General features: G+C 41.5%; 1 protein-coding gene across 1 annotated transcript; it reads right to left on the reverse strand.

The window, feature by feature from the left end:
* Nucleotides 1-3,591: 3,591 nt before the first annotated feature.
* On the reverse strand, nucleotides 3,592-10,098 carry gapdh (glyceraldehyde-3-phosphate dehydrogenase). Its single transcript, XM_039763689.1, has 12 exons — nucleotides 10,003-10,098; nucleotides 8,280-8,336; nucleotides 6,456-6,555; nucleotides 6,257-6,363; nucleotides 5,353-5,443; nucleotides 5,165-5,280; nucleotides 4,938-5,019; nucleotides 4,658-4,809; nucleotides 4,467-4,545; nucleotides 4,291-4,374; nucleotides 4,089-4,186; nucleotides 3,592-3,788 (listed from the first exon to the last, which is right to left on the reverse strand). The coding sequence occupies exons 2-12, from the start codon at nucleotides 8,300-8,302 to the stop codon at nucleotides 3,719-3,721; spliced, it is 1,002 nt and encodes a 333-aa protein (XP_039619623.1). The 5' UTR covers nucleotides 8,303-8,336; nucleotides 10,003-10,098; the 3' UTR covers nucleotides 3,592-3,718.
* Nucleotides 10,099-13,075: the final 2,977 nt, after the last annotated feature.

Here is a 13,075-nt window from a genome sequence, read left to right on the forward strand (position 1 = left end):
CATTCTGCCACAGCGCACATTTCGAAAACTTTCTGTTCTAAGAGCACTATCAAAATATTTTGGTGACCTGAGAGATCAACTGTACCAAGACCATCACCTCTCTTTAATTTCAGATATTGTGTAATGGGAACAGGGGAGCTGGTCATGTGTTGGCTTGTTTTGTGTCTCATGGTTTGGCTGCTAATTAAAGAAAAAAAAATATGGGGGCCTGAGTCAAGTTAATTAAAAGAATCAGCAGCAAAAACTGGTTACTAATGAAGATGGTAAGAATGAAAACCTGTAGCCACTGCGGCAGTCAAGGCCTAGAGTTCGCCACCCCTGCACTATTCTGTCCATGGCAATCACCCATGTTTGGTGCTAGACTTCCATTCAGTGCTGCCAGGATGGGCTCCATCTCCCCAAACAAAGCACTGACTTAATGCTTATTTTATGTTTCTCATTCTGCTTCTTTCATGGCTGATCTTGCTTACTTAATTTAGTAATACATTAACACAAACTAAATGTTTGGCTTATGTTGTCTACCTACCTTGCACATGTGACATGTTCAGACAAGGCTATTTAAAATTAAGCTTATGCCAAAGAACCACTCTCTCTACATACAGAGGAAGATGGCAAAGAAGTGGGACAGTCAGATGCAGAAAGTAGCCAAGATTACAATATAAATCAAGTTGGAGGCGGCGAAGGTTAAAGAAAAGGCATATGAAGAGTTGTACGAGAGGTTGGACACTAAGGCGGGAGAAAAGGACCTGTACTGATTGGCTAGACAGAGGGGCTGAGCTGGGAAAGATGTGCAGCAGGTTAGGGTGATAAGATGGGAACATACTCACAAGCAAGGAGTGTGTGTTGAGCAGATGGAAAGAGTACTTTGAGAGAAGGATGAATGAAGAGAATGAGAGAAGAGGTTCAATGTGTAGATAGTTGCACTTTGATTCACTGATTAGCAAGGAGGAAGTAAGGACAGCTATAAAGATTTAAAAAAAGGAAAGGCCATTGTTCCAGATGACATACCTATGGAAGAATGGAGGTGTTTAGGAGATGGCAATGGAGTTTAACCAGATTGTTTAATGGAATCTTGGAAAGAGGATGTATGAGGAGTGGTGTACTGGTGCCAATATTTAAGAATAAGGGGGATGTGCAGGACTGCAGTAACTACAGGGGAATAAAATTGATGAGCCACAGCATGAAGTTATGGGAAAGAGAAGAGAAAGCTAGGTTAAGTGAGGAGAGGATTAGCGAGCAGCAGTATGGTTTCATGCCAAGAGAGAGCACCACAGATTGGTTGCAGAGGACATTGTGATCTGTAGCGATAGTAGGGAGCAGGTAGCAGGTTAAGGAGACCCTGGAGAGGTGGAGATATGCTCTAGAGGAGAGGAATGAAGGGCAGTAGGAACAAGAGAGAATACATGTGTGTAAATGCGGGAGGTCAGCAGTATGGTAAGGATGCAGGGAGTAGAGTTGAAGGTGGAGGTGTTTAAATACTTGGGATCAACAGTACAGAGTGCTGGCAAGTTGAAGAGCGTCAGGAGCAATTTTATGACAGACAGGTATCAGCAAGAGTGAAAGGGAAGGTCTACAGGATGGTAGTGAGACCAGCTAGGTTATGGGTTGGAGACAGCGACACCGACTAGAAAGCAGGAGACAGAGCTGGAGGTAGCAGGGTTAAAGATGCCAATATTTACACTAGGTGTGATGAGGATGGATAGGATTAGAAATGATTACATTAGAGGGTCAGCTCAAGTTGGACGGTTGGGAGACAGGCGAAATTGTGTTTTGGACATGTGTAGAGGAGATGCTGGGTATATTGGGAGAAGGATGCCAAGGATAGAGCTGCCAGGGAAGAGGAAGGCCTAAGCAAAGGTTTATGGATGTGGTGAGAGGACATGCAGGTGATGGGTGTAACAGAACAAGATGGACAGAGGACAGGATGATCTGCTGTGGCAACACCCAACAGGAGCAGCCGAAAGAACAGCAACAAGACCATTTACAATCAAGTGTTGCTAAGAGACAAAAATGTACAGTGGTTTCTAACAGCCCAACCAAGTTCCACCCCAAATACTGTAGTAGTGAGGACAAGCTTGGAACCAAAAACAAAAAACAAACAAACAAACCAAACCCCAAACCTAACACTAGAATAGGGAATAATTGTCCTGGCTGATGTTAGAGTTCAGTCAGATCATAACACCTAATCTCTGCATCTAGAAACTTGGATTCACTACCTTAACAGGACAATACCATCTACCAATGGGTTTTGCATGAAGAAAGCCAGAGTTGAAAGGTTGATTGAATGAAAAAGGTCTTCCAATAAAAAGCTTAAAAATATTGAACTGTTTGACAGACAGCAGAGGCTACTCTAGAAATTACATCCTTCAACCAAGACCACTTTAATTCAGCGAGGGAAGAACTTACCACAGTAGCATAAACTGAAGAGGAAGCAACCCCAGATGCAAGCACATCCTCGCAATCCATATATTTAATCACCATTCAGTCTAAATGGCGACTATGGGTACAACTGCACTTTGGAGAAAGAAAAAATGCCCTGCACAAACCAAATGGATGCAGCAGAACACTTAAAATCCACAGCCCACAAGATTCAAATCACACATTGAACACACTGGGGAGGACAGGGCGCTCATCTGTATGCCACCCTTTTCTGAAACCATTCTCTAACTCTGTCAAGTGTTAAATCTGACGAGGACCACCACATCAGGGTGGGGGATGATGCATGTCACTTTAAAAACAAGTGACACTTGTTGCATATTTGTCAAGAAAAACCACATACAGACAACTTTACTGAACTCTGGGCTAGATATTAACCTTTCTGATCAGTTTTTCAGCTGTATTTGTTGTTACAGCAAATCCCATCTATCAAATCTAAAAATGAGCAACTTGAAATGTTAGATTCCAAGGGTTGAACATCAGATTAATAAAATACTGTCCACTACATTGCAAACCGACTACAGGCTGTAAACACACTTTAGAGGGGCCTAAAAACCTGCCATTATATTTCTGAAAGCTCTAGATATGAAGATTAGCAATCTTCTTACAGTGATTCTGTTAAGATATCCCACAATTTCTCAGGATACTGTAGCTTTGGAAGAGTAGTGCATTAGTCCAGTTAGGTACTTTGGGAGTACAAGCTTTAAGAATTACAACCCCCATAACACCAGTTATCCTTTTCAGAGTCACTAGATACCAGTGGTTGGCCAAGTAGAACTTGGGTGCAGGATGGGAGTGTGTATGTATATGTATAGTCTCCTCCTAGATTCCTACTTGCCAAATGAAATGCATATTTAAAAAACCACATACCATTTCAGAGTGTTTCAAGCAAGCCTCTTAAAATTTTCAACCAAGTCTGGCTATGTATGTCACATCATTTATATGATGAACCTAAATGCTGGATGCTCAAGCCAGCTGGATTTTACACTACTCAATGCCAAACATACATGGGTTTAAAAATCCCCACAAGTTGGATTTCATTTTTTGTACTTTGCCCAAAGGTAGCTTAAAAGTTTAGTTTACTTCTGATCTAAAGTGGTGGGGATGACCAGTCTCTCCATCACCTTAAGGTTGTTAATAAAATTCAAACAGTTGTCTTCTCTTAAGGACTTTTAATGTTCTGGCAAAGACCAAATTTACACACTGAAAAACTGATGGAAAATTAAAGTAGAGCTAAACCAGGTTTAACTGCGTCAGGGGTTGAGCGAATGGTTCAGACACTTTACTCCTTAGATGCCATGTGACAGATCAGGTCAACCACCCTGTTGCTGTAGCCAAATTCATTGTCATACCTAAAAAAACAAAACAACAAAAAGTTATTTTGGGTTCGTTTTGCCCAATGCTATAAGATGCACACAATCAAGAAATGCAACTTAATTCTCTCCTCTCCCCCCCCAGTAAAAGTCCACTTGGTTGTAAGCTTTGTAGGCAAAATGGGTCTAAGCAAAGATCCGATCCAAAAACCACCCATTAGTGGATTGCTGTATGTGACAGATTAGCATCTCCTCATGCCCCACCCCCATCTGTTACACCCGTTTAGTTTCAGGTTGACCCAAAAAAACAGGTAAAGTCCAAACAAAGAAACTACATACCAAGTCACAAGTTTAACAAAGTGATCATTGAGAGAAATTCCAGCTCCAGCATCAAAGATGGAAGAATGACTGTCGCCATTGAAATCTGTGGATACCACCTTAAATAAAATAAAAAATTAGCTACCAATTTAACTACATTTGATAAAAGATCAAATGCTCTAGTGCTAGTCACTCTTTTGGAAGTTTGGCCCAAGCTACTCACCTGTTCTTCTGTGTATCCCAGAATTCCTTTCATAGGTCCCTCAGCAGCAGCTTTGACTACTTTCTTGATATCATCATACTTGGCCTTTAAAAAGCAAAAAATGTTTCCCCCGTTAAAGATACCAAAAAAGTCATGCAAAGCTCTCCAATAGATCAACTGCACCATGCCATACATACTGGTTTCTCCAAGCGGCAAGTCAGGTCTACTACTGACACATTGGGAGTTGGTACACGGAAAGCCATTCCAGTCAGCTTGCTAAAATGGTGCAAAATTAAAAAAATAAATAAATAAAATGACTTCAAATTCCAAAATCATAGCTAGGTCTTAAATTGTGACCCATTTCCTACTAACAAAACAAGACACTGACCCATTCAGCTCAGGAATAACTTTGCCCACAGCCTTGGCAGCACCAGTGCTAGCAGGGATGATGTTCTGGTGAGCACCTCTGCCATCACGCCACAGTTTGCCAGATGGTCCATCCACAGTCTTTTGAGTTGCTGTATATGCATGGACAGTTGTCTGGTGTAGAAATGTGGGAGAAAAAAGAAAAAAAAAAAAGTTAACTGTTGACCTAACCAAAGCCATGCCCAAATACCCTTAGATATTGAACATGCTAAAGGCTAGACTCAAACAGACCGGATTCTTACCATGAGAGCTTCAACGATAGTGAAGTTGTCATTAATAACTTTGGCCAGAGGAGCAAGGCAATTGGTGGTGCAAGAAGCATTACTATTTAAAAAAAATAAAATTAAAAAAAAAAAAAAAGGTCATTCTAATTTCACAGCAAAAACCCATTCCATCACTCTCCAGCCGAGCTGGCAGATTAAGGTTTCACCCATTTTTAATAATTTGTACAAAGTAGATAAGGTCATACCTGACCACTTTCAAGGACTTGTCATATTTCTCATGGTTGACTCCAACAACAAACATAGGTGCATCAGCACTGGGAGCCGAGATAATGACACGTTTGGCACCGCCTTTCAGGTGAGCCTGAAAGAAAACTACATATTAGCAAACAGATCAATAACTATTACTCAGTCTATTATAAAGACTGATACTCACAGAGGCCTTTTCAGTTGTAGTGAAGACACCAGTAGACTCAACAACATAGTCTGCACCAGCCTCACCCCATTTGATGCTGGTAGGGTCACGTCTGTAATAAAGGAGCACAAATTAAGCCAAAGCCTTCAGAGAGGTGCTCCTATAAGCAAACTTCAGAGGCCTATAACATTGTAAGTTGCTACTAGATGTCTGCTATTGAACTGCCTAGTTACACCTATGAACATGTAAACTGAAGCAATTCTCTCTCAGGATGTAGGACTAGCATTTAATGATTTAAATAGTTTGAGTTGAATGTGAAAGGGATATACTATGGATGCTGCAGTTAATCAGCTTCTTTACATTAAGAAAAATTCCTCAAATATTACATATATTTAAGAAACAGGTAACGGATGGTACAGCAACTTTCAGGCCTGCCAAGGATTTCTGTTATGACATTTTAAAGTTGCTTCTTGGCCTTTTTAGCCTTTACCGAAAATGAGAAAATCCTCACCATTACATTGGAAAGGTTGGGCTATGATCCTTTTGTTAAAGTGTACAAAAACCTCAAGTGATAAAATTTGTAGTAAACATTTACTTTGGTTGTTACACATTACACCAATATTTGCAATGCTGCTTTAATGGAAATACAAGAATGGCCATCTTATCTTAAATTGGCCTCTCATTTCCAGTATTAAGCACACTACCCCTCTTTAGCGAGTGTCTAGGAATACTTAAGTGGGAGGATACAGGCACCAGAAGATTTAATTCAGGAAGATGGGTAGGGGATCTGTACAATTAACCCCTTCCCAGGGTTGCAATTAAAATCTTCAAGTCTGCTTGGTAAATGTTCATCTAGACATATGATACAGAATAGTCTGCTTTTAAAAAAAGTTGCCCATGAAACCCTAGACATACCCATACTTACTCTTGGAAAACCGTAACAGTTTTGCCATTGATGTGCAGTTTTCCACCCTCAGCCTTCACATCACCCTTGAAGCGTCCATGTGTAGAATCATACTTGAACATATACACCTATATATTAAAAATATATATATATATAAAAAGTGTAAACTATCCTGTCAAATTACAAGACATCAACTGCTGTCACCACCCCCACATCTTACCATGTAGTCCAAGTCAATAAAGGGGTCATTGATGGCCACAACTTCCACCTTCCCAGAAAGCACTGCAGCACGGGTAACAAGACGACCAATGCGGCCAAATCTGTAAAAGGGGACAAACCATGTCATCTACTGCAGGGGGCAGGCAGAAGTTTAACACCCACTACCCCACCTACCAAGCTCAGCAAGGTTACAGGTGTTGCATGCTCTGAGGTTACACGAGTGAACTGCACACAGAACCTCAGATCCTTGCTTTTAAAAGCTGCAGGAATCCCACCTCAACAAGACCAAGTTGAAAGCACTGGCTCTACAAAGGGTAGGCTCAACATACAGAAAATGCATTAACCCTGAACTGTCCAAAGTCCAGAAAAATAAGCGCGATCACACACCAAATATCCTTCAACTAGCAAAATATTGTCTCGTTCATAATTAACTAGACTAATACTACTGTGAGCAATATGCACATCTGCACTCTGAACTCTGAGTGGAAAATCAGTACATGTCAAAGGCCATGAATTTGCTGCAAACCTCAGCACTACTTTTGCACAACTATTGAAGGTTTGCATGTCAGAGTGCCAGCAAGAAACTAGCAAAGGGGAGAAAAGGGGAAAAAAAAAAAAAAATGAAAATGCACATGGGGCACCTTGCTGAAGGCATGCATGTTTTTAATTCTCCTAGAAAGAAGCTGAACAAATAGAATTCCCCTCTTCCAGATTACACTGCAGTATGAATTACTAGTTATGCAGGGGTCTTGGAAAATTATGCTTCGTGAGGACAACCTAGGCCCCCCCAGCCTACTACTGCCTGTATATAGCAGCATGACCTTTAAGAGCACTTCGGCTGGAGTAGCCTTATCATTTTACCAAGGATAAAAATAAACTGAAGTCAAGGGAAGCCAGCAATAGACCACACGGGGACAAGTGTGAACATATCCAACATAAGACAGGCTTTTCAAAAAATAAAAGGAAAACAAAGAAACCGATAGGTTCCTATAATCAAGTTCCACTGCAAGTCCCAAAGAGAACACATACAAGGCTAAACACTACACTAGCAATCCAAAGTTTGGTTTGCATGGTTACCATTGACAGAACAGCACAGCCTAGCCACCAGTTCAGATTAAATTGCATTACAGAAAGGGCACACTAAGGCAACATCTGCAGCAGGGTCTAGACACTTAAGTTTCTCGAGGGGGGGGGTGCCACTAAAGATTAAACAGGCCCACCACCACCCCTCCTCCCTGACTCCACCCCAACCAGATACCACCCACAAGACAGCTCTGTTAATGTCAGTCTAAAACAGATCCCCACACTCTCAGGGTCAGCATATACCACAGAAAGGCCAAAAACCAGCTGGCTGGTACCTCTGACCTTTAACGTGGGTCAAGATGAATGTCAAAGATATAAATAACCAAAAAAAGAATTTAGCAGCCTACTAATCTGAAGAGCAGAACCACAAAAAAAAAAAAAAAAAAAGCGTCAAATACCCAAAGCAGTCATTCAGACAGGTAATCAGGGCCAAGATCTTTTATTTAGTGTGATGCTCATCCATTACAAAATTATGAACCTGAGAACTTGAAGCATGTGGAGGTGTCTCTCCCTTACTTAACCAAGTGTGGCTAACAGGTTAGCTTAAAGAGGAAAGGGATGTGGCTTTTTGGAACTGCAACTCACATCCTGTTTTATACAACACACCAGGGAGGAATAAAGAAAAAGTTTAGAAACAAAGTGACAAACCCATGCTGCACAAACATTTTGGAGAAAAAGAACTTTCCTTACACCACTAGATATGTACACAGTGATAAGCTGCAAAACTGGAGCAATAACTCACCCATTGATTCCAATCTTCACCATCTTTGCAAGATGTATAAACAGAAAAAGTCCTTATCTAAGGGAAAGGAGAAAAAGTTTAAAATCCACTCAGTCTTTGCAATTAAATTTGTTCAGTTTTACAATTAAGAGGTATACTGTAGCAAAGGTTAATTAGGCTATGGTAGTTTAATGCAATTGGTATACAGTAAACCACCTAGGGATCATATCTAATCAGCACTACCCCTCACCCCCCATCCAAGTGATGTCCATGTTAAGCACATTCATTAATTAGGTACCCAGACTTACAAAGCACACCACATCCTGTTCTGTTAGTACCTTCCTGACACCATGTGCTGCTGGGACATTTCACCCGTTTAGACTATGAGCCATGGAGACACTATAGTCCACACAACTCAGAACTCAAAAGCACTGCACCAAAATAAATCAGGCCCTAGCCCAATTTCAGCAGTCTGCATGCGGTCCGTGGATTGGGATCCTTAGGTTTGCCAATTATCCAAGCAAATGCAGAACAGTTTTACTGGCCACCAAATGAACCTGGTTTGAGTTTCAAGTGGGCACAACTGGCTCCTGCCTTGTGCCAAATAATGCAAGGTCAGGGTCCAGTCCTTATAAAATTGAACCCAAGTACTGGAAGAGATTATTAAGAGCATTCTAGCTTTGCATCCTTTGCGGTTGCAGTTTTATGTTCCACATAATGGAAAACAAGGACAGAGACTTTGTAGAGTAAGACTTCCCAATGAAAAAAGTATTCTATATTAAAGAATAAAATAAAACAAAGCTATTTTACTATATTAAAAGCACTGGCATGTCGTTTGGGTCAACTGGGGTGAAAAAGAGATCCACTTCCCAAGAAGGGGGGCTTTACGGGGGAGGATCAGGTTTTTGTCTCATCTTTCAGCTGCCCCACGATTACATAATGCTAGACTACTGTAAAAAGGGACAACAAAACAGGACCAAGTGAAGATTCACCGTTTTGAATCTAACGTTGCACATTTCCATAAAAGTACTTGAAACGTTAACAAAAACGGGTACGCGCTGCCTCATGTGCCAGATCATTGTTACTCATCATCAACCAAATCACTGGTCTCCGGTTTGCGAAATGTGTGCAGCTCGTTTACCTATTGCGAAGGGCAGGCCCGATTTGGCCTACGGACAGGTCGAACACCTACAGTTCCATCCAATCGAGCTCGACGGATTGTCGCCATCGCTGGCTCATTAGCCAACACGCACTCTTCCGCGGTTCTTGCCCAATACCGTAAGTGAACAAACCACCGCGACGCCATCAGGAAGGCTACTACTTCCTTTCTGTTTAATTAGGTTCAAATGACAATATAATAAACCCAAGTGTAGATACTTCATGGATTATCAGAAATACTGTTTTGGTAGCGTTCGGCTCACACTAGATACGTCGCCCCCCACCACCACGCGGCATTGAACTTGAGAAAGCCAACATTGGAAGTGAGAATTGCATAACGTATTAAATTAGCGTAGTCTAACGTTTCTACGAAATACACAAAGATGCTCGACCCGACTAATACCATAAGACCACCCGGAGCACTTACAAAAAGGCGATGCTCGCTAAATTCACTATCGCAGGGTTCCTAGTGCCAGCTTCCCTTTCTTGTAACATTAACCTAAAATTTAACTACAATTTACTCGGGAAACAACGTTGAACACACAATGAGCCATCCCCGTGCCCCACACCCAGTAACCCTAATTACCTGTGAGATCACACCCCTCTTAGGACGCAGCAGTCAGTGTGTAGCCGGAGAGCAGGGCGGACTGATTATATAGCACGACTGGCCCTAAACCCGCCCCCACTCTGAGGAATAGAGAAGGTACTCTCTCTGGAAATGTCAAGGTCGTTGAGGACGGAAGGCCGTAATCCGCAGAAGAGAGGCTCACTAAAACACGCCTCCAGCCTCGGAAATCTTTCATCTGGCGTACTATGCAGTTTGCATTAGTTTAGAGTACCACTTTCACCAAGGAAAATGGTGATCTCTTCGAGCAGCTACTTCAGTTTAATGTTTAATGCAGGTACAGTTTAATTCCTTTGTAATTTAAGGAAATATTACTTTAACTTGCATGAACGATCCTCGAGTTTAAAAAAAAGTATGCACATTAAAGCAAAATGCTATGGTCAGTTTTAATAAACTACTCAAAAAACATTAAAGGAACGCTTTGAAAACACATCCAATCTCAAACGGAAAAGAATCATGCTGGATATCTATACTGATATGGACTGAGCAATGTGTTAGGAACGAAAGGATGCCACATTGTTTGATGGAAATGAAAATTATCAACAGAGGGCTGAATTCAAAGACACCCTGAAAATCAAGGTGAAAAAATTATATTGCAGACTAGTCCATTTTGGTGAAATTTCACTGCAGCAACTCAAAATCGTACTCAGTAGTTTGAATGTCCCCCGCATGCTTGTATGTATGCCTGAGAATGAGATGATAGATGGTGTCCTGGGAGATCTCCTCCCAGATCTGGACCAGGGCATCACTGAGCTCCTGGACAGTCTAAGGTGCAACCAGGCGGCGTTGGATGAACCGAAACATAATGTCCCAGAGGTGTTCTATTGGATTTATGTCAGGTGAGCGTGGGGGCCAGTCAATGGTATCAAGTCCTTCATCCTCCAGGAACTGCCTGCATACTCTCGCCATATGAGGCTGGGCATTGTTGTGCACCAGGAGGAACCCAGGATCCACTGCACCAGCATAGGGTCTGACAATGCGTTCAAGGACTTCATCCCAATACCTGTAGTCAAGGAGCCATTGTCTAGCCTGTAGAAGTCTGTGCGTCCCTCCATGGATGTGCCTCCCCAGATCATCACTGACCCACCACCAAATCGGTCATGCTGAACAATATTACAGGCAGCATAACATTCTCCACGGCTTCTCCAGACCCTTCCATGTCTGTCACATGTGCTCAGGGTGATCCTGTTCTCATCTGTGAAAAGCACAGGGCGTTAGTGGTGAACCTGTCAATTCTGGTATTCTATGGCAAATGCCATTCAAGCTCTATGGTGCCGGGCAGTGAGCACATGGCCCACTAGAGGACATTGGGTCCTCAGGCTCCTCAGGCAGTGCTCATTCTGTTCCTCCTTGCCCAAAGGAGCAAATACCTGTCCTGCAAATGGGTTAAGGACCTTATACGGCCCAGTTCAGCTCTCCTAGAGTAACTGCCTGTCTCCTGGAATCTCCTCCATGCCCTTGAGACTGTGCTGGGAGAGGCTGAAAACCTTCTGGCAATGGCATGCATTGATGTGCCATCCTAGAGAAGTTGGACTACCTGTGGAACGTCTGTAGTGACCAGTAGTGACACGGACCATAGCCAAATGCAAAAATAGTCAACAAACAGTCAGAAAAGATGAGGAGGGAAAAATGTCAGTGGCCTCCACCTATTAAGCCATTCCTGTTTTGGGGGTTGTCTCATTGTTGCCCCACTAATGCACCTGTTGTTAATTTCATAAACACCAAAGCAGCTGAAACTGATTAACAACCCCCTCTGCTACTTAACTGACCAGATCAAGAGCCCAGAAATTTTATTGACTTGATGCAATACTCTGATTAAAAATTGTTCCTTTAATTTTTTTTAGCAGTTTATGCAGCAGAGATGTTATATTGAGGCAATGTTTATGTTCACATTGTAGCTAAAACTGACGCAGTCCTAATATGTTTTTTTCTGTTCTAATGAATTTATCAAGCGATTCAAATCCGATTTGAGTGTGTACTGTATAGCGGTCTACGCTGAATGTACCCTACATGCGGAAAATTAGTAAAAACTACAAGGTATACAGTGGAATGCCTTGACTCGATAGATCTTCAAAAGCATGTGTTGTGCCATTTAATAGTGTTTTGAGCTCAGGATGTCTGCAACTTATACAGTTAACAATGTAAAAGAGGAAAATCTAAATGAAAAATCGTCAATTGTTGCTTTGAGTGCAACCATGAGGAGCCAGAACTGTTGGGGGAGAGATGTGGAGAGTTTGACCCTGTACTACATAAACACGGCCTTCTCGATTGAGTTTGACTTATTTTCCTCTTTTTTGATTTAAAGATGTAAATTATTTTTCTAATTTCTTTGACCTGGATTAATATGTAACTGTATAATGTTTGTAAATTAAATTTGTGAAAAATTCACGATTTCTAACTTATTAAACCATGTTATTATTCTTTTATTAAAAATAATTCATTAAAAACCATTTGATGTACATAACAAAACCTAAAAGACATGCACAACCACACAAAAAACTCTATAATCACCTGTTAAAATCTAAAGAGCAATATTAGGGGAAGGGTCGGAGTTAAGAAATCTCACTTTTATTTGTGCCTTGTAAGATTTCAGTACTTATCAATTTTAGATTTCAGTACTTATCAATTTTAGACTGAAAGAATATGGTAGTTTTTCAAAATATTTTAATTTCTGGTTTCAACAAGAAAGAAGGTTGGAAAATACTTGCACAGAGCTATCATGTGACATTTAATCACATATGTGTCAATAGTCTTCTGTACCAGCTCTGTTATATGGGTTGGAGATGGTGGCACTGGTCAGAAAGCAGGAGACAGAGCTGAAGGTAGCAGAGTTAAAGATGCTAAGATTTGCATTGGGTGTGACGAGGATGGATAGGATTAGAAATGAGTACATTAGAGGGTCAGCTCAAGTTGGACGGTTGGGAGACAAAGTCAGAGAGGTGAGATTGTGTTGGTTTGGACATGTGCAGAGGAGAGATGCTGAGTATATTGGGAGAAGGATGCTAAGGATAGAGCAGCCAGGGAAGAGAAAAAG

This window comes from Polypterus senegalus, chromosome 9, assembly GCF_016835505.1.
Source record: "Polypterus senegalus isolate Bchr_013 chromosome 9, ASM1683550v1, whole genome shotgun sequence".
NCBI classification, from domain to species: domain Eukaryota; kingdom Metazoa; phylum Chordata; class Cladistia; order Polypteriformes; family Polypteridae; genus Polypterus; species Polypterus senegalus.